General features: G+C 31.1%; 2 protein-coding genes and 1 pseudogene across 5 annotated transcripts in view; 2 read left to right on the top strand and 1 right to left on the bottom strand.

Annotated features, from left to right (window-relative positions):
- Positions 1 to 98: 98 nt before the first annotated feature.
- LOC111307780 (Pentatricopeptide repeat (PPR) superfamily protein) overlaps positions 99 to 21,673 on the bottom strand; it is a 29,059-nt gene continuing 7,484 nt past the window's right edge. Inside the window, exons 1-12 of one of the 3 annotated variants that reach the window (XM_022905993.2) lie at positions 8,487 to 8,637; positions 7,365 to 7,491; positions 6,234 to 6,465; positions 5,948 to 6,050; positions 5,430 to 5,494; positions 4,303 to 4,419; positions 4,110 to 4,214; positions 3,603 to 3,756; positions 2,966 to 3,075; positions 2,545 to 2,694; positions 1,448 to 1,543; positions 99 to 767 (exon numbers count right to left, since the gene is read on the bottom strand). In XM_022905993.2, the coding sequence (XP_022761728.1) occupies positions 654 to 767; positions 1,448 to 1,543; positions 2,545 to 2,694; positions 2,966 to 3,075; positions 3,603 to 3,756; positions 4,110 to 4,214; positions 4,303 to 4,419; positions 5,430 to 5,494; positions 5,948 to 6,050; positions 6,234 to 6,465; positions 7,365 to 7,491; positions 8,487 to 8,562 (1,449 nt within the window). In that variant the 5' untranslated portion in view covers positions 8,563 to 8,637 and the 3' untranslated portion in view covers positions 99 to 653. Of the gene's footprint in view, positions 768 to 1,447; positions 1,544 to 2,544; positions 2,695 to 2,965; positions 3,076 to 3,602; positions 3,757 to 4,109; positions 4,215 to 4,302; positions 4,420 to 5,429; positions 5,495 to 5,947; positions 6,051 to 6,233; positions 6,466 to 7,364; positions 7,492 to 8,486; positions 8,638 to 21,673 lie in introns of those variants that run through there. The other 2 variants (XM_022905995.2, XM_089751311.1) reach the window with 2 other exon arrangements.
- Positions 13,407 to 16,221, top strand: LOC111307253 (uncharacterized). The gene has a single exon (XM_022905272.2). It carries the CDS (start codon positions 13,954 to 13,956, stop codon positions 15,988 to 15,990), a length of 2,037 nt encoding a protein of 678 aa, XP_022761007.2. The 5' UTR covers positions 13,407 to 13,953; the 3' UTR covers positions 15,991 to 16,221.
- LOC111307252 (protein WHAT'S THIS FACTOR 9, mitochondrial-like) lies at positions 16,707 to 18,854 on the top strand (annotated as a pseudogene). Its single transcript, XR_016331853.1, has 2 exons — positions 16,707 to 16,986; positions 17,190 to 18,854. The product of XR_016331853.1 is annotated as a protein WHAT'S THIS FACTOR 9, mitochondrial-like (transcript).

Here is a 21,673-nt window from a genome sequence, read left to right as displayed (position 1 = left end):
TTCAAATTGTAGTACCGGTAACTTCTTCCCTTATTCTCAAACTAGATCCGGTCACCAACTGCTATAAGCAAATTTGGTTCAGCAAAATTTCAAAGGCATTTGAGTTACAAAGCTGAGTATCATGACCTCTCCTGTTTTATTCATCTTACTTTAATTGGCCACTAAAAGTACAGGTTTGGGGTCAGGCATCAACTGGAAATATATAAAAGATGCCACATTTAGCCACCGATTTATTACTACATCAAGCTAACATCATACTAGCAATCCATAAGCTTCGGATGAACCTCAGTAAAAGTTATATTTTCTGTTTAACAGCTCACCTACATCCAGGAAGAGTTTCCTTTTCTGCTTCATCATATGGTGCCAATGCTCGGGTTGCAAACAGCTCAGCCACTATTGTAGGATCTGTGGAATAATATAGTGAGGCTCCTGGCCAATCTGCCCCGGACAGCACCAAAATTGACCAAGTTCTTCCATGACCAATAGTGCCCATAACTGCATTGGAATCAGCTCCAACTGACTAGGTAGAAGGAATTTCGAAAACCTAAGCCTATTCTCTTTTGAATCAAAGTTGCAAAAACGCAGGTTAAAAGAACCTTAGAAGTCTTGGACAGTCCTTGACCAGAGTTACTGGATTGATTACAAAGGGAAAACTAAAAAGAGCCTCGCTCCCTAAGCCCATCTCCATGAGTCCTGAATTTCTTTCGGCGAGACTTGGGGAACAGCAGTTGTTGGATCTGCTTTTCAGCTGCAGTTTCAGACATAGCCTGCAGCAATTCAGCAAGAATAGTCAATTAATGCATGAAAACTCTTACTGGGAATGGCTTAAGCCTCACTACAAATAAAAATAGTGAAAAATAATACTGAAGATTTAAACAAAATTGAGCAAATGCCACTTTCTTAAAGAAATTGTCAAGTTTTTCTTTTCTTTTCTTTTTGGTTTCTTTTTTGTTAGTATCGTATTCAGAAATGTTCTTGCATCCTGAAATAGGAGAAGTTGGCACCAATAAATAATCAAGTAGCAGATGTTGATCTTCAATTCAAGCATTAACTCCACAAATAGTTATCATGGTCATCACCTAAGTATGATGCAAACGCTACTTCTTTGAATGCAAGTTTGAAGAAAACATTGATTGATAATGGATACCAAATATAATAGAGAAATAGTGAATGCAGAGAGAACATGAGTAGCTTGGCTGTTAAGTGTTTTTAGAGCTTCAAATGATGCAACCAAAAATGAGCAGGCTACAGTATTAAACTTGGTCACTACGTTAAAGCATAAGGACTACAATGCACAAGCTTTAACATCTGTTTTCTTCATTCTTACCGACTAACAGTTTAGACACTGATACCATATCATATCACATCAGAAAATTAATGAACTACTGTGGAATGAAAAAAAGCATTTTCTTCTATAATATCTTCAACTGTTTTACAAGTTACTTACCCGAACTTTAAATGGAAAACGATGAGTCCATACTTCCACTCCAGAGAAAATTCTTACATCAATGCCAAGACTATCAACTCCAATCAAATTAGCTCCCTATACAGTAAAGACCAGTACTTTACATTGCTGCTCAAAGAGATTATGAATATCAATGCGGCAAACACAAATAGTCTCAAGTTTTGAGAATCATGCCCATCTGTATCACACTTCTAAACAAGATGAATCTATAAGGAACTCATGGATAAATATGAGCTCTTTATTTTATAAGTTTGCATGGTTGAAACCGGAAAATAAGTTGAACAAAATCCTTTGCCTAAAAATGTTAAAGGAATGAAATATTTCTGTTTATTTTCATCAAAACAGAAATATTGCATGTTGGCTCATCATGCTATATCCTGAAAAGTACTATGACAGTAAAAGTAGTATCAATCAGAACTTAATACCTATGTTTCTTCATTATAGGCACAAGTACCTTGTTGATACACAGAAGCAGCAAGGGCTTCAAATTTTGACAGTTGGAAGCCGAGAAGTAGAATTGTGTTGACCGTATTGGATTTTTACATATTTGTTAACCTGACTTAGCTAGTCACCTTATACACAGATTACAGAGGAGGTAACAAGTTCACACAGCCTTGTTTTAAAAAATTACTAAAGACCACTTCTGGTTTCAACATTTCTAGACAGAATATTAACTCCAGATAACAGGCAAAAAACATTCTAGTTAGAGAAAAAGTTAAAGTGCTTTCCAATTATACTATAGAGAATGTGCTTGACGGAGTTTGGTGTCATCAGTCAAGTGACACCAACTCGGTGAATTTATGTAAAGGCCAGAATAAAGTAATAATAACAATATATAATTAGGGGTATTTATGTCCTTTTATTTTTTTAATAAACAAACCTTTTTTCTACTCATGCATTTAAAAAAAATTCGAACTCTTATGGTGTATTTTTTTTTCAAGTTACAATTTTCTACTTTTCCACCAACTCTATGGGTGTGCCAAAATCTAGAAACAGATAGAAGAGATGCAAAGAAATGCAAGACAAGTTTAAGATTAGAAAAAGGAAGGGTCAAAAACATATAAGATATCGTTTATTACCTCTGCTTGGAGACCCTTCTTCTTGCATAGGGCTTTTAGAGCAACATTGCACCTGATTCCCTTCTCACTAAAACGCTCCAAAATTGCTGAAGTAGAGTGTGCAAGGACATCAGGCTCAGCATCTTGAAAATCTTGCATGCTAATTAAGGACTGCAAATATACAAAGAGATGCAGAATTACAATTTAAGTTATAGCATCTCGGAGAAAGATGACACCGTAGAAATGAAAAGACAATTTGGTTGTGTTCTGAGTAGGCATCTATCTCAGAATTGAAGCATTTTTGAGACAATCTCTTTATAGAGAAAAGAAGATGATAATCTTTCTTCCATGCTTCTCTTCATCTGAACCATATATATCTGGCTCACCACCACTGTAAATCACTAACTTACAAATATGGCCCTGGAGAGAGTAAGTTACGTGCCTGAACACCATATACAGAAAATAACTCCATTCTCATTATATCCAATCGATAAAGAGTCGAGCCACTTTTACATCCACCATATTTGGAACTAGATTTGGAAGTTTCGCCATCTAGACAAGGGCAAAACAAAGAAGATTAGAGCCAAACAGCTAATTTCACCAATATGTATTTTGCATAACCAAATAAGGTTTTAAAGGCAAGTAATTTAGAATGTACAAAATCAAAGTCTAAAGAAAAAGCTATCATTTGCCCTTCGGAAAGAACAAAAAGAAACACCAAATGCTAGTGTTTGCAAGCTTCCACAAGCTAAGTGTAAAAATAAGATAGCTAGGGAGGTCTACAAACAGCTTGGAGAAATTCTGATTGTAAGTAATTTCATTTCTAGTCTGTATAGAAGTTATAAAAGTCCTATTGAGAGATTGAATCTTGGGATACTCATTTTGAGAACAGATCTGTCAGCAAGTTTGATACTGGGTAGTCGAAAACATGTGAATATGCGTTTGCATTCACACCTACAACACATATATTCTAGCACTGCCTATCCGGTTTGATAACCATTATCATTCCCAGTAATTTGACTCAGGGATAGAGAGGTCTACTATGCTAACTGTGGAATTAGTGTATAAATATAAGAAACCTTTCCAGTCTGAGGTGTATCCATCATTATCTTCAAAATGGAATAGCCTTCTTAGATATGATTCTTCATCAGCAAAAGCTGGCCTGAGGCAACCCACAATAGAAACACCATTTGAGGGGTGGTCCATTTTTCTGTCATGTTCCACATGAACAGCCTGCAAGAATGCAGAAACTAAGTGTAACGGAGATACCCATAAAAATAGAAAGGGCAGGGTGCATCTAACCATAACTCATGAATGCTCTTCATTCAGTGAAGACTGATTTATCAAACTCATGAAACAATTCTTTGAACTACTAATTTCTCAGTAGCCTTTTGAAGAGTTATAGAGAACAAAACTGAATATCATTGAATAAAATTAAATATTAAAATATAAATAGCCAATTTTTAATAATGATCATTCGGGAATCACTGGTGCATATGATGTCAATCCAAGTTTCAATGAGAAGCCATTATGGGCATCTTCAATTATGTACAACTTGTAGTTATAGGAAACTAAGCTGTCATCACCTTTGTCAAGCACTTGGCAAAATAAATAGGATGAACCCAGCTGGTAGTGGCAGTGTCTGGCATCCCCCAATCAACTGGAGCCTCAGATAATTCAGAATCCATGACCTATTTAATGTGGATGTGAGTTGAGTAACCAAACTAACGAAAATGTCAGAAATTCACTTCTAGAAATCAACAATCAGTGGGTTCTAACCTCAAAATAATCATCATCAAAAGGAATTTCATCATCCTTTCCAATGTCTGAAATATTATAGTCATCAACTACCCTAATATTCTCATGCATGGGGATGTCCATCCCAATCACAGCATTCTGAAAGAATTGAAATCATAACAAAATGTAAATTGTGGAACCCAATGACTAGAAAGAAGGAAAATACTTGACCTCTTTATAGCATACGATATGTGCTAATTAAAGCAAATGGGAGAATATAGAAATAATAGAACTCCCTGGAAACCATAAGTCCATCAATCTTTTGACTGTTATCATCTCCATTATGAACCATTGTTGTAGTAATATCTCAAAAAGAATCACTAATCACCATTCTGTTGTATTCTCATGCAATATAGGTATCTTAATGACTAGCAAAGTTTCTTAATTTCTCCAATCATAGACTCTCTTTCACTATGAACTCTGTTCACAAGAAAATAAAACATACCATCCCTAAGCACAGAATAACATTTACCATGTGTACATTTTTGACATCTCCAAAGCCTTATTACAACATTTGCAATTTATTACTGATTTCTGTAATTTCAGAAGCCATTTATTCTTTGTTTACAGATTGATGAAAGGCTTATAAAAATCCCTCCACAGCTTTGGAACCTTTAATATTAAAATCCGAAAGCTATACATCATTGTTGACCCTATTCTTCAGCTACGCATTGACTAGTACAGTTGATACATAGCAACTGTTAGGCTAGTGACTTCTAAATGATAAATGGGTTAATGTTATGAATAGCCCCTAAACTATAATGAAATGTTCAATGTGGAACTTGAACTTTAAAAATCTCTAATGTGATACATGAACTATGAATCTATTAACTAATGTGGTATTTGGAGGGTTGTTTGTCCGTTACGTGTCATTATTTAAAGCTAGCCATGTTAAGGGTGAATACCACATTAGTTAACAGATTCATGGTTCAAGTATCACATTAGAGATTTCCAATGTTCGGGTACCACAATTAATATTTCATTACCATCTAGGGGCCATTCATAATATTAACCCATGACAAATTAATGACACCCAACTTTGCAGTAAATATATAGTGGTATCAAACTTAATTTAAGCTACAATATTTGAGAAGCAATTATATCCTCACCACAAGGTTACTTGCTCCACGATCTTGTAAGATGTTCTCATCATCAAAAATTTCAAAAAAAATATCTGAATTTAAAACAAGAAAGGTAACACATAAATTAGGTAAATATGATATAACATGCTCCATGCAAACTTAATGAAAGAAGAGAACTGATTATTTACGATGGATAAGTATAAGGAGAGAAGCGTAGGGAGAGAGATAAAAGCGATAAACCAAGAGAAATGGGAAGACGGAAGAAACAAGAAGGGAAGAAGAAAGGAGAAACAGAGGAAAGGAAAAGGAAGAAGAGAAACACTAATTTCAGTATTCAATTCCCAAAACAAGAATAAATTAAGCATACCAGAATGTATCTAGAGACAACTAAAGCCTCAATAGAAATAAGATATTCCGAAAGAAGAAAAAATTGTAATTTATAAATAAAAGTTGGAAATTTATTTATCCAAAAAAAAAAGTTGGAAATAAAACACTAATAAAACCAAAGCTTAATAAAGACCAAAAGTGGTACTCCATGAACTTACCTCCATAATCATCAACAACATATTGAAATTCAGCCCACGAAATCTGCTCATGAGGTTCAGAATGTACTGCCCCAGGAAAGACTAGCAAAGCACTGCTGTTAGCCTAAGACAAGCAAAACTGGAAAAGCATAACCATGAATTCTTGTTGCAGAGGAAAAACTAGTTATGTTTATGTTATGGGAGTAACAAACACACTGACGCCATCAACATGTTCAATTCATTTCAAATGATCTAAACTCTAAATTCTTTTGCCAGATCGGTAATAACAAGATTTTAAAAGATGCACCTCGACAGTCGTCCTTGCTATTTCAGCTGATGATAATTTTGTTTCTCGGATCCTTTTGCAAACTTTCAGTTCTTCAAGAGGATGATAACCTTGGTTACTTGCATAACTAGATGAATCCGGAACAGAATCAGAATAATCTGCAGCAACTGAAACTTTTGAAGCGCAAAGGGCACGTCCCTCAGAAAACCAATGAAATTGTGTTGATCCCAAAAATGGATTCCTGCATCTGAAACTGAAATGGAAAACTGCAACTAAACCATGTATCTAAAGACAAAACAGCTGAGAAGACCAGATTACTATATTAGTATTTAGCAGATATTCAACTTATTTGCAAAAATATTAAAAATGGAGACCAAGAAAGCAGTAGAGTCATGGTTGACGGATGCTAGATAGAATCATGCTTTGCATGTTACCTCTCTTCCTTTTTCTTTTTTTTATTTACACATTAGACCCATGCCCATCTCCCAAATAGCCCACATTACATTCATTCCGTATATATTACAAAACCAGACATGACTGCATTAACATATTTTTGGTGTAGAATTGCCTTGAATCCAAACAACATTAAAGTAGAAGCATCTTAATCAAACTAGCATGTTTTTCTTATTGACCACAAAACAAACAAGCACTTCCAGCCACAATGAGTGTTAAGGTGTTACCCACAACATTATCACTGCATTAGCCAAGCTACTACCAAAATTCATTGTTTAATAGATGGAATGATCCACAAGACACATCTTGACAATATTATTGCTTTCCTATTTAGGTGAGCAAATAAATATCTGTTAATCACCAATTTGTACAATATGATAAAACGTATGATACACAGACTTGACCTTCTCACCAGACAACATTACAATAATACAAAAAACTGTCAGGAGAAACAACCATCACACAACAAATGCAATGAGCCAAAATATCAAGCATTCTTTAACTTGTACTTGTAAATCAACAAGCCAGACGCATGCACAATAAAATCTAAGCTTCAAAAATAGATGGCTTGCCAAAGAAATGGAAAGATACTGCTATAAAAAATCATAAACAAATTAATAACAGAAAACTGGATCAGTTATACAGAATCCAGAAACGGTTTTCTCTTTCCATATAAGCTTAGATATAACTATTTCGCACCTTATGCCAGACAAGTCAGTAGCTTTACAACCATCAGAAAATGTAGGTTTGATCCAACTGCTTCTGACCCCATGTAAAGGTGAGTAATAAGCCCCTTCTACTTGACATAAATGACACTGCGAAGGACCTGATAGCATCATTCAACAATAAGGGGTTACCAAAAGAAATCATGAAAATGCAAATGCAGACATCAAAATTAGCCACACTATAAGTAAAATGTAGGAAAAATAATCACGGAATGTGCATTCCTTTAATATTTTATATTGGTACAAAGGAAAAATATGAGTATAAAAGCTAGAATTAGATGCCAAATCAAAAGTCTATACATTTTTTAAGCATTCTCCCCAACAATGGAAACCAACTATAGAACCCAAAGCTAGATAACAATTACAAGAGGTTCACTTCTTGCCAAAATGAAAACTATAATTGGTTAACTAGTAGACAAAGCCATTGCTCTCCCAAACCCATTCCATAAATTTAAAATTAATATAAAAAGAAAATTTCGTTAGCAATCAAATAAGTGAAGAACAGACAATAAACTACATTCCAGAACGTGAAGTTTGCCCATTTGCATGTAAGTGTTCTAATGATAGCCATGAAAAGGGTATACAAATCTCATAAAATTTTCAAAGTGGAGGCATTCAGAGTTCTTTTATTCATTCAAAAGCCAAAAAGAAAATATGTTTCATCTTGAACACAGCTATAGGGAATGCCCTATTTCAAGTCTTTGTTGCTATCATACTATCAGCCAAATTTTGAGCATGAATAAGAAGACAAAGTGAAGGAAAAATTATAACAAAAATTACTTATATATTTTGCATATTTACACTCTTTGCATCATCTTTTCATCACATCAATTGAATCAACTTGACTAAAAATAAAAATAATAATAAAAATAAAAAACTTACATGCATGTGGGCATACCTGTTTAAGCTAACTAAACCATCTTTTCTACAGCAAATTAGGCATTGAAACATACAAATAACCAACAAGGGTTTGCTTTAAAACAAAAAAAACGAAATGGGTACTTAAAAAATTAACAAAAGAAAATCTCTATCTTCATTTGCCTGTTACCAATCATTCCATTCATATAAAAAAAAAGAGAGAAATTATTGTGATTACCGACGGAGAAGGAAGAAGCAACAGCGATCGCCATGAGAGAGAGGGAGTGGGCGGGGGAAGGGTTCAGAGAAGACATTGAGAATAAGATTGGTCCATCGAAATCTATTGTCAGAAACTCTGTTGAGAGCAGAGATCAAGAGAAAAGACGTTCAAAATCATCAAAACAAAGAAGACTGCTGTTTCACACGCGTCTGTTCGATTGAGTAAGGGACATAACTGACATTTTAACTTTCAGACTGGGATACGGCTGTCACGTTCCAAGGATAGGAATACACCGCACCCTGTTTTTTTTTTTTTTTTTTAAATAAAATTATTTAATTTTTAAAATTTTTTTGAATATATATATCTAATAAGTTTTATAATATTTTGAAAATGAAATTTTGAAAGAAATGAAAGTTTAAGAAAAACAAAAAAGAATTGTATTAAAAATTTTTATTAATTAATGTAATGAAAATGTTATTATTAAAAAAATCATAAATTTTAAAATTAATAAAAAATTTTAATTGTATTATTTTGTCATGAGATTTTATTTTTTCTTTGAAGGCAAAACAATAAAATTAACTTATTTTTATTAATTTTAAAATTTATGATTTTTTAATTAAAAATTTTTATTACACTAATTAATAAAATTTTTTTTTGTAATTTTCCTTAAACTTTCATTGTATTTTTATATGGAAATCCATTTTTTGGAATGTTAAATCCATTTTTAGAAAGTTAAATCCATTTTTGGTAAATTAAATTTATTTTTGATAAATTATAAATTTTATCATATATGAATATTCAGAAACTTGTGAAAAAAATAATTAAATAATTTTATTTATAAAAAATTAAAAAAAAAAGTGAAGGTGTGAAAAGAAAAAAAGAGGTGCATTTAGAATTTCCCATAATGTAATAAGTTTATTAAGAAACAATAATAATAAAATAATAAAATAATTGTTGATTAAAAAATAAAAATAATTTTATAGGAGGTTTTCTTTTTCCTTTCTATAAGAAATTAGGAATAAATTTTTCATTTTTTTAATTTTAAAAATTTTAATTTGATGTTATTTCAAATATTTTAAATTTGAGATGTGTTAAAAGATTCAATATGAAATTGGATAAAAAATAATGACAATATTTGTTCAATAATACAAATTAAAAAACTAATACTATCATATTCAAGTTTCTTTTTCATAATCCTTTTTTTTTTTAATTTTAGACTCAAAAGATCATATAAAATCATTGAAAATATTTTAATAAAACATCTCTCCTTAATAATTAATTAAGAATATTTATAAAAATAACAACAAAATTAAAATAAGATTATATTTATTTTTAAATTAGTATTTGACATAAACGAGCTTTACAATTTACACATGCTTATTTCATAATAACATTATTTTACTTAATTATGATGATGAAAATTAATATATATATATATATATATATATATATATATATATATATATATATATACTTCTTAATTTGTCCACATCGATCCTACACCTGTTAGATAAGCTTGGTTGGTCACTGATAGCTTACAGCAACCATAGTCGAATTGTGTTTTGGACAAGAAATTTCAAGCATAAAATAGAATTAAAATATGAATAAAACTTTTTAATTTAAATTTAATTTTAAAATATATTTAAAATAATAAAATATTATTTTTTTAATTTTTTAATTTTTTTAAAAAGAATTGTGAACTAACATGATAAATTAAGTTGGAGTTTGGATATAAATTTTAAAAAATCTATAGTTAATAAAAAAATAGTTATTTTTTTTGTTACAATTAGAATTGTAAATGATACATTGGTACTCATAAGTTACTCGGGTTCGATTCAAAAAATATTCGAATTCTGTTCGATTATTATCGAGTCGAACTCGAGTTCGAGTAGTTCTACTTATTGATCGAATCGAATTCGAGTATTTTTATATCCAATTCGAGTAGCTCGCGAGCCTAATCGAGCTTTTATATTTAAATATATTTTTATTATTTTAATTAATAAAATATTTCGAGTCCGAGTTCGAGCATGAATAATCGAACTATTGTCGAGTATATAATCAAGCTTATTTTTACATATTAATCGAGCTTAATCGAGCGAGCTCGAGTAGCTCGAATTCGATCACGAATCGAACTTGAGCTTAAAAAATAAAACTCGATCGAACTCGAGTCGAGTATCAAATCTCAATTTGTGAGTCGAGCTCGAATTCGAGCTTCTCACTATTCGACTCGACTCGACTCAATTATACCCTTAACTATAATTGAGTTGGTATTGTTATTGAGTTTTTTTTTTTTAATTTAGCTTTAACAAAATAAATTATATCTATTTTTTGGATTAAAAAATTTATTTAACCTCATCATTATTAAAGGTTTAATTGAAAGTTGATGCGATAATATGGAAAATTTGATATTGTAATAATAAAAAAATAAATAAATTTCATAATAAAATTGAAAATAAAGTGAAAAGCATGAAAAGGGTAAAAGAGAGAAAAAGGATGCTTTAAAAAGCCAAGCAAAGCAAGAAAGCAATATCAGAAGATTACTTCACAGCGCAGCAACCTCTCCTTTACAAATTTCTCTCCATGCCCAAGTAAGTGTCCTTTTTGACTTTTCATCTATTTCATCCAAACGTATGCTCTGAAACTCCAAATCCAGCTTCTCCTTCATTTTGGTCTTTGGGTTTCATTGTTTTTCTTTAAACTCTGGTACTTGGGAAGAGATAGAAAAAAATGTTAAAATAGTAAAATTAATTTACTTTTTAATTAATTTTAAAATTTATAATTTTTAATAATAAATTTTTATTATATTAATAAATAAAATTTCTTTTTTTGTAATTTTCCTTCGACTTTCATTCTCTTTGGAAATCCATTTATGAAAAATTATATAACTTTTTATAAATTTATTTTTGATAAATTATAAAATTTATCGAATATGAATATACAAAAACTTGAGAGAAAGGTAATTAAATAATTTTATTTACAACAAAATTTTGAAAAAAAAGTAAAGTGTAAAGAAAAAAAATGATACATTTAGAATTTCCCATAATATAATAATTTTATTAAATAAAAAATAAAATAATTTTATAGGAGGTTATCTTTTTCTTTTTATAAGAAATTAGAAATAAAAAAATCATTTTTTTAATTTTAAAAATTTTCATTTGATGTTATTTCAAATATTTTAATTTGAGATGTGCTAAAAGATTCAATATGAAATTGGATAAAAAAAAACGATAATATTTGTTAAATAATAGAAATTAAAAAATTAATACTGTCATATTCAAGTTTCTTTTTCGAAATATATATATTTTTTAATTTTAAACTCATAAAATCATATGAAATCATTGAAAATATTTTAATAAAACATTGCTCCTTAATAATTAATTAAGAATATTTATAAAAAATACAAAAAATTGAAGGTTTAATTGAAAGTTGATGGATAATATTAAAAATTTGATATTGTAATAATATAAAATAAATAAATCATATATAAAAATAATTGAAACCTGATAATTTTTGCTTATGTGTAATTTTACGTGAACAATTCATATTATTAAATTAGTTCTTTAATTGTAGTTGACTACCAAATGATCTTATTATTTAAATTTAAAAGATATTCAAATATTAAAAAAATCATATTTATCTAAATTTTTTATATTAAATAATTTATAATTTTTATCTTCATTTAAATGAGATAAGATTATTGTGATCATTCCAATGAAAAAAAATAAAAATAAAATCTCATTTAAAATTAATCTAACTATATTTTATATAAAACATGTACATATTCTTCATCTTGCATTTAAACTATATAAGTTCCTTATAAAATAATTTTGAAATTTTGGATTTCATTTATTTATTTATTATTTTTATATGTTATGTAAAGCATTGAAATATTAAAATATTACATTTTTATTATTTTATCTGTAATATATGTTTTTAATTTTTTTTATTTTAAATTAATTGATTTTTCTATAATAATAGGTGAAACTAAATGCATGCATAAAAGATGTGTATTGTTATAATTTCGTCATGTACAATAAATATATAACCAACTTTCATTTTAAATTATTTTTAAATATTTAAATTAAGTTAAGTGTTATAAAAAAGACTTTCTTTAATAAGATCATAAGTCCACAACAACATATAATACTTATAGTTGGTGTAAGGTTAAATTGACATTAAATAGATTAGAAAATAATAATATGACAAAATATTCATTAATCAAATAATTAATTTTTACTTAAAATATTGCTAAATTTAAAAACAAATTATATTACTGATTTTTTTTAATTATAAATATGCCAATAAAAATTAAAACAAAAATATTCTCCCTAAATTTAAAATCATAAGTATCTCTTCTATTTTTTTTTTAATTTTCAAATACTTTATTATTAGTTTCTTTTTAAATTAAAAAAACACATATCACTTTAAATCTATTAATAATTAATAATATGTGCTTTGTCATATTTTCAGTATTCAAATTTTCTTTAAGATTTATATTATTTTTATAATTTTATTGTTTATTTTATTTAGATGATTTCTTCTTTTGACATTATTTTTATTCAATTTTTTTTTTGTTTATCACACATTTCTTGATTGATTTTTTTTAATATTTTAATCAAAATCATAATTTAGTAAATGTATGCCAATACTTTTTTTTATTATTTAATTAATCATTCAATATTTATGTTCTCCTAAAAAATCAATATTATATTTATATTCAATTCTTTTTACAATTTGATCCATATTTAATATCTCTTATTTTTCACATTTATTTTCAACATTTTAATCAAAATAATAATAGTAAAATATAATTTTCTTATGACATGTTAATTGAATATATATTTATATTTATATTTATATTTGTCATAAAATTTTAAACTTAGATATAATTGTAAGAAAAATATAAATTTAGCAATACAAACACATAAATTTTAGAAAGACAATCAGACTCTATGAATTAAAAATGGTTATTTTTTTAGCTAAAACTGAGTTAGCATTGTTATTGATGTATCGGTTTTTTTTTTTTTTTAATTGGGCTTTAACAAAATAAATTATTACTAATTTTTTTGACTTAAAAAATTATTTAACCTCATTATTATTAAAGATTTAATTAAAAGTTGATGGGATAATATTGAAAATTTGATATTGTAATAATAAGAAAATAAATAAATATCATAATAAAAATGAAAATAAAGTGAAAAGCATGGAAGGACAGAACAAAGAACGAGAAAACTTTATAAAGCCAAGCCAAGCAAGAAAGGAGTACGAGAAGACTACGTCACAGCGCAGAAACCTCTCATTTATAAATTTTTCTCCATCCCCAAGTAATCATCCTTCTTAACTTTTCATCTCTTTGCATCCAAACGTTTGCTTTGAAACTCCAAATCCAGCCTCTCCTTCATTTTGGACTTCGGGTTTCGGTGTTTTTTATTTTTTATTTTCTGGACTCTGATACTTGGGAAGAGACAGAAAGGAAGGACATACTATGGAGTCTCAAACTTTTGGGCATGAACATTCACTGGTACTGTTGAATGAAGAGCAGATCAGCAATGCAAGTGAAAAAGCTAAGTGTTCGATGTGTGGGGAGAAGGTGTCAGCTCCAAGTTTTGGCTGTTTTGGGTGTCGGTTTTACCTCCATAAGAAATGTGCTGAGGCACCTTTGGAGATCAATCACCCTTTTCATCGTGACCATCCTCTTGGTCTTCTGCAAAGTCCACCATCTTCTTATACATGGTGCGTTTGCTACTTTTGTAACAAAACATGTAAGAGGTTCGTTTACCATTGCTCTTGCAAATTGGACTTTCATATCAAATGTGCTTTGTTTACATATAATATTGCTGAAAAAAATTTGAGAGAGCTTGAACATGTTGCTCTTGAAGATCCACCGATTTCCACTGAAAGTGACATTGGTGAAGAATTAAAAGACGTTAGTAAGTGCTTCGGGTGTTGGGAACCTTTGATAAATTATACCCACTTTTCTCTTGATTGTGGATTTAATCTACACAAAAAATGTGTCGATCTGCCTCTTAAAATCAATCACCCGAGCCATCGTAAACATCCTCTTCTTTTGCAATTTAATAGTGAACGACTTTCTTGCAATATATGTCAAGAAACCCCACGAAGAGGATTTATTTATTGTTGTTCACCTTGTAAATTTGCTGTTCACATTGGATGTGTATCACAACCGCCCGTTGTTGAAGATAAAAGTCATCAACACCCATTCACCCTGCTCTTGAGAGAAGCTCCATTCATTTGTGATGCTTGCGGTACAGAAGGAAATTGTGTTGCCTATATATGTTGTACATGCAACATTATAGTCCATAAAAAATGCCTTTCATTGCCACGAATTATCAGAAGCAAGTGGCATGAGCATCGCATTTCTCACACATATTTCTTTCACGAAGAAGATTTTAAAAGTCAGAATTGCTTAATTTGTCATGAAGAAGTCAATACAGAGTATGGCAGTTACTCTTGTTTAGGTTGCAATATTATATTCCATGTGAACTGTGTGACAAAGGACAAAGATTCGTATTTTATAGTTTCACTCAAAAATGAAGGTGAGAAATCTAGTGAAAGTTTGGAACTTTTGCCTGATATATCTATTGAGTCCACCACTTGTGTTTTCGAGAGGAACGATGCTGGAGAAGCTACAAAAATAAAGCATTTCAAGCATATTCATAACTTAATGTTAAGTGACAAAATCACAGAGTGTGATAAAAGTTGTGACGGGTGCGTGTTACCGATCTTGGATTCATTTTACTATTGTTCACAATGTGATTTTTTTCTTCATAAAGCTTGTGCTGAGTTACCTAAGATGAAGCTTGTTTGGCATCATGATTGCCAGCAACCTCTCATCCTTACATCAGATGACGTTTTTAGATGTGAAAATTGTCGTTTCATATCTAATGCCTTTGCCTATAAATGTAGCGAATGTGAGGGACAGACATGCCTTCGATGTGTGATTGCTCTAACTCCAGGTGCTCGAACAAGTCCAAAACATGAGCACCCTCTCCTTTACTATAACCAGTATGAAGGGCATTGTATTGCTTGTGGTGATGGTACAGATGGGGCATTCTGTTGTAAGGAGTGCAATTTTGCTTTAGATCCTGAATGTTTTTCACTACCAACTGCAGCTCGACACAAATGTGATGAACATCTTCTTATACTCACAAATCATGATGGCAATAATTATTCAGAATGTTATTATTGTGACATTTGTGAGGAAAGAAGAGATCCAAATCATTGGTTTTACCATTGTGCAACTTGTGATAATTCTGCTCATATCGACTGTGTTCTTGGAAATTTTCCATTTATCAAATTGGGGGGTATCTACAAGTACAAGGGTCATCCACACCCTCTCACTTTTGTTAACAAGATTTATTACTACCCTGACTGCGTTAGATGTGGTAAGCCCTGTCAAGGTTTGGCTCTCGAATGTGCGAAGTCTGGATGCAACTATATTGTTCACTGGAAATGTATAGCACCAATTAATCTATGGTGGTCAAATCGTTTCTGGATATAAGTCAGGATGGAGCAGTTGTTGGTTTGGGAACTTGAAAACTACCACTTCATTTGCAGGAAATCTCAGGACTAGAAAACTGAGTATAGTCCTTGCATTGTTCCTTGTAATAATGCTTGTTAGATTTGTTTTGACTGTAATTTGCTTTTTTTTTTTTCAATATTAAGTTAAATTAATGTAATGTATCCATCTGAACTTGAATTTAAGAGATTTGAATTGTATTTGATTATTCAATCTGAAATTTCTGTTATTTTTTCAATTGAGATTCTACTCATATGAAGATGATAATAAGTTTTTTAGATGTTTTATATTTTCTTAATATCTCTTGTCTCTTAATTTTAAACCCATATTTTGTTTGTACCAATTTTTTAGTTCAATCATAATATTTGAACTTTGAAAATGATCATAGAAAATTTTATTTTTACTTGATTAAAAGATAAAAAAAATAAAAGAAAACTACTTTTTTTTTTATATATTTTTGCAATAATAAACCTTTTCAATGTATATTTTTCATAAGAAAAAAAAAAAATAATTGGTTTCAGTTTAATCTTTACCTCTTCATTTTGTGCTAGATCTAAAGTTCTTTCCTTTTGTACGTGAGTTTGTTTTTATATATGGATATTATAATTTTTTAATTCAAAGATACAAATATACCACGTGTATCACATTTTTTTATGCCATAAAGAATTATGAAATACTATTAATACTAGTTGTGAATTCTTATATTTTAATTTAACTTTCCTTCCTTTCTATTTCAAAAAAAAAAAAACTTTTCCTTTCTTTCTTAAAGAAAAAAAAATATACCCTTTTTAAACTTCTAAACCGTCTGAAGTAACGGCATAGTTCTTCTCGTTTCAGCACTAAAATTTTGAGAAAATTTTCCAGGGAAATCATTCAACTCTCTAAGGAGGAAAAGAAAAAGACGATAAAAAGAATAACAAGTTGATTCACCTCAACCTTTTCACTGGAAAATTAAATTTTCAGCTCAGCCTCATTCATGTAAGCATTTTATTTTACTTTTTTGCTGTGGCCCAAGAAGTAAGAAATTTTCATATGGTGGCATTCTTGCACATTATGTGTTCGATAAATTGTCTCTCCCGGAATTACCCTTTTTTTTTTAACTCTTGTTTATTTAATTTACAAAGCAGTTTGTGCAGAATTAGCAAAAATCTTAATCTGGGTATTTTTCTTTGTCTCTATAGATGTTGCAAAGGCTGTTTTAATTGGTGAACTTTGGTAGCATGTTACAACTGATTTATGTCATTTTTCTATTGCTAAAAGGAAATGGGTTATTGGTTTTTGTGTGGAAAAGCTAAAATCTTTGGTTTTTCGTGTGGACTGAGGAAGGGATTTAGTTACCAGCAGAATTTCAGTCTAGTTAATGTTAAGTTGAAATGGGTTAAAGATAAAACCTTAGATGCTGTCGTTGCTGGTGAAAGAGATCTAAGAGCAGCCTGCAATCTTGTTTCCATCCTTTCCTCTGCTCCAAATTGTTGTCTCCCCATTTACCAACTGTCCCGGCATCGCGGCCAACTTGGTCTGCCACATGATCTTAAGCTATCCACATTTATCAGGAGATACCCTACCATTTTTCATGAATCTTATGTGTTTGATAGCGCTGGCACTCGTGTTCCTTGCTTTGAGTTGACCCTTGAAGCCTTAAATCTTTACCATGATAAACTTGGTGTTATCCTGGAAGGCATGATGGATTTGCTTGACAGGCTCCGGAAATCGCCGATGCTTACCAAGGATAGAACCCTTCCTTTACAAACTGTTGATCAGCTGAAATGGGATTTGGGATTGCTATTATGTTGATTCCTTGATTCCACATTACCCTGATTTATTTTCTTTGGTTCACCTTGCTGATATCGCATTGGTTTAAAACTTTTATCATGGGATGATACACTTGCTGTCTCCCAATTAGAGAAGAATGCTGTCATGCAAACAAAAGAAGATTTGAAAAATAACTGTTTAGCCTTCCCAATAGGATTTACAAGGGGTTTTGGATTGAAGAGAAAGTGCATGGAATGGTTGAAAGAATGGCAGAAACTACCATATACTTCACCTTATGCTGATGCCTCTCACTTGGATCCACGTACTGATGTTTCAGAGAAGAGAATCGTGGGTGTCTTTCATGAGCTTCTTCACCTTACCATACAGAAGAAAACTCAACGTCAGAATATGAGTAATCTATGCAAACCGTTGTCACTACCTCAGAAGTTTACTAAGGTGTTTGAGCGCCATCCTGGCATCTTTTATATTCCCGAGGTGTCTGGTACTCAAACTGTTGTTCTTAGGGAAGCCTATGATTGTCAACGACTTATTCAGAGATACCCCCTTGTTGATATCAGGGAAAGATTTGGAAGCATGATGAGAAAAGGATTTCTGGACAGAAGCAGGGGCTTATACAAAAAAACTGCCTATGTAGATCTTGAGGACTCATCAAAGATCGTTCATGGTCATAAAGCTGGTGGCAATGGTCTTCATTCTGAAGTTGAGTCAGGTTATGATTTATTTTCCGAATATGATTCTGATGACTCAATTCATTGCCCTTCGTGAATTCCTTCCGAGGAAATCATTGGACCTGCTATTAAGAAGGTAATCATTGCAACATGTTGTCAACTTTCCCACTCAATTGGTGGACGGGACGAGATTGTTAATAATCAGAGCACCTATCACCAGAAATCATATATATATACATATTTCATGAACTTATTTTACAGCCTTGTACCTAGACTGGGTTCTGCAAACCATGTTGGGAGTTTCACATATGTTTAACTGATTCTTTTATCGGATTCTACGTTCCTTCTTTGGTACAGAAATGTCCATGATTTAACTGGAATTGCTGCTTTTGAAAAGCTTGAATATTTACCCACTCTCGGTGTGTATGTACGTTAGCTTGAACTACAACAGATGCTTCAGAAACAGGAACACTTCCCAATCTGTCGTAATCTATCCTTCATTTTTTGATCTGATACTCTATCCCTAGCCCCTTTCCTCCTTTGATTTTCCAGCTTTTTCACCTTTTTTTATACTGAATCAAAGCTCCCCACTTTCTCCACCGTGAAGATTGGCAAGTTTGGTTCTGAAATTTTTAGTAGGAAAGAAACAAATAAAACCCATACTAAAGCTCTTCTAAATCCAATGATATATTTATTGTACCATATCTCCTACAAAGCTTTCATTACTTCATTGTTTTCAATTGTGATACACAAAAAATGCCCAAACCAATTTCATGTAATAAATAAATATAATTAAAGAAAAAAGTTTAGGGTTTATAATTATTTGATTTAAAAGTTGAAACAAAAAAAAAACAAAGATAAGGTAGTGCTAGTGTCACGGGTTGAGACTTGAGCTTCGACTTGTGCGGTTCTGGGATCCGAGCATCTACTTATCCAGCGTTTCAGATCAGTTTAACCGTCACGGTTTACAATTGTCTTACAAAAGATGTCTCACAAGGAAAAGATGGTGTGAACCCTTTAGTGACCTTCTTATTATGTTCGATGTCCTTTTATACCCTAGTGACCTTCCTATTATGTTCGAAAAAAAGAGATTGTGTGAATCCATTTATATTATAGTGACCCTTCTATTATATTCGATGTAAGATTCAGGACTCTTCCTTAGGTCCGTAATATTATCTCCCACCCAATCTCGTGACTCTTCCTTATGTCCATGACATTCTCTTTCACCCAACCTCGTGACGCCTTATACCCTAGTGATCCTCCTATTATATTCGAAAGGAAAAGATGGTGTGAACTCTTTTATACCTCAATGAGCCTCTTATTATGTTTGATATCCTTTTATACCATAGTGATCCTCTTATTATGTTCAAAAGGAAGAGATGGTCTGAACCCTTTTATACCCCAATGACCCTTATATTATGTTTGATGTGAGATTCAAGACTCTTCTTTAGGTCCGTAACATTCTCTCGCACCTAATCTCGTGACTCTTATTTAGGTCCATAACATTCTTTCTCACCCATGACCCTCCTATTATGTTCGATGTGAGATTCAGGACTCTTCCTTAGATCCGTAACATTATCTCCCACCCAATCTCGTGACTCTTCCTTATGTCCATGACATTCTCCTTCACCCAACCTCGTGACGTCTTATACCCTAGTAATCCTCCTATTATATTCGAAAGGAAAAGATGGTGTGAACTCTTTTATACCTCAATAACCCTCTTATTATGTTTGATATCTTTTTATACCATAGTGATCCTCTTATTATGTTCAAAAGGAAGAGATGGTATGAACCCTTTTATACCCCAATGATCCTCATATTATGTTTGATGTGAGATTCAAGACTCTTCTTTAGGTCCGTAACATTCTCCCGCACCTAATCTCGTGACTCTTATTTAGGTCCGTAACATTCTTTCCCACCCAAACTCACAACGCCATCGTCAAGATTCTTCCTTAGGTCCGTGACATTTTTCCTCACCTAACATCGTGACGCCTTCATCATAGAGGCTGGCCATCCTACCTACCTCCCTTGAGGTGCTTGGCGTGGATCGAACGGTATAGGACTGGCTCTGATACCACTTGTCACGGGTCGAGACTTAAGCTCTGAACTCGCATGGCTCCGGGACTCGGATTCTTCCTTAAGTCCGTGACATTCCCCCTCACCCAACCTCGTGACGCCCTCGTCACGGAGGCTGGCCACCCTGCTTACCTCTCTCGAGGTGCTTTGAGTAGATCGAGTGGTATAGGGCTGGCTTTGATACCACTTGTCACGGGTCGAGACTCAAGCTTCGAACTCGCGCGGCTTGGAGATCTGAGCATCCACTCATCCGACGTCTCAAATCAGCTTGACCGCTACGGTTCACACCCTTGTGAGATATTATCCACTCTGACCTCCTGACTTCACTATTTTATCTTACAAAAGATGTTTCACAAGGAAGAGATTGTGTGAACCCTTTTATATCCTAGTAACCTTCCTATTATGTTCGATGTGAGATTCAAAACTCTTTTTTAAATTCGAGACACTAACATTATGTAAATTTAAAACTCTGGGTTTAGTTCTTCTAATATGTTAGTTTTACTGTTTTAATCCCTCTATTCCAAATTTATTTTAATGGATTTAGTCACTGTGATTTTATTAAAAGTAAATTTAAGAAAAATTAATAACAATAATAAGATTTAGCATTTTAATTTGGATGCCATGGGGTTTTAGTGGTTGCCTGAGGTGCATTAATTTTATGGTCACATGAATCAAATGGCTGTAAAAGAAATCATCTTTTATATTAATTAAATAAAAATTAATATTTTTAAATTATAAAAAAACAACTTTTACATTTCAAAAAAGATTTTTAAAAAATTATTAGTATATTCTTTATTTGAAAACAAATTTTTCTATACTAATATATGCCACCTGATAAAAAAAATTTTTAAGTTAACATATTAAATCATAAAAAATATTCAAGTAATTGAATTTAATTATAAATATTTAATACTGTTGTCAATTATCTTTAAATTTTATTTTAATCAAAATTAGAGACTAAATTGATTAAAATTAACTTTTATGGAATTTTTATAAAATTTTTATTTTAATGTATTTAATATTAAAATTAATTTTTTTGATAAAATTAAAATTTTATTATTTTTAATATTAAAATGTAAAAAAAATCATAAAAATAATTTTAATATATAAATATAAAAATTTTAGATATTAAAAAAAATATAATTTTA

This window comes from Durio zibethinus, chromosome 22 (assembly GCF_047325235.1).
Source record: "Durio zibethinus cultivar Kanyao isolate XHJ-2024 chromosome 22, ASM4732523v1, whole genome shotgun sequence".
In the NCBI taxonomy this organism is placed as follows: Eukaryota; Viridiplantae; Streptophyta; class Magnoliopsida; order Malvales; family Malvaceae; genus Durio; species Durio zibethinus.
This window is presented reverse-complemented; position numbering and strand designations above follow the sequence as displayed.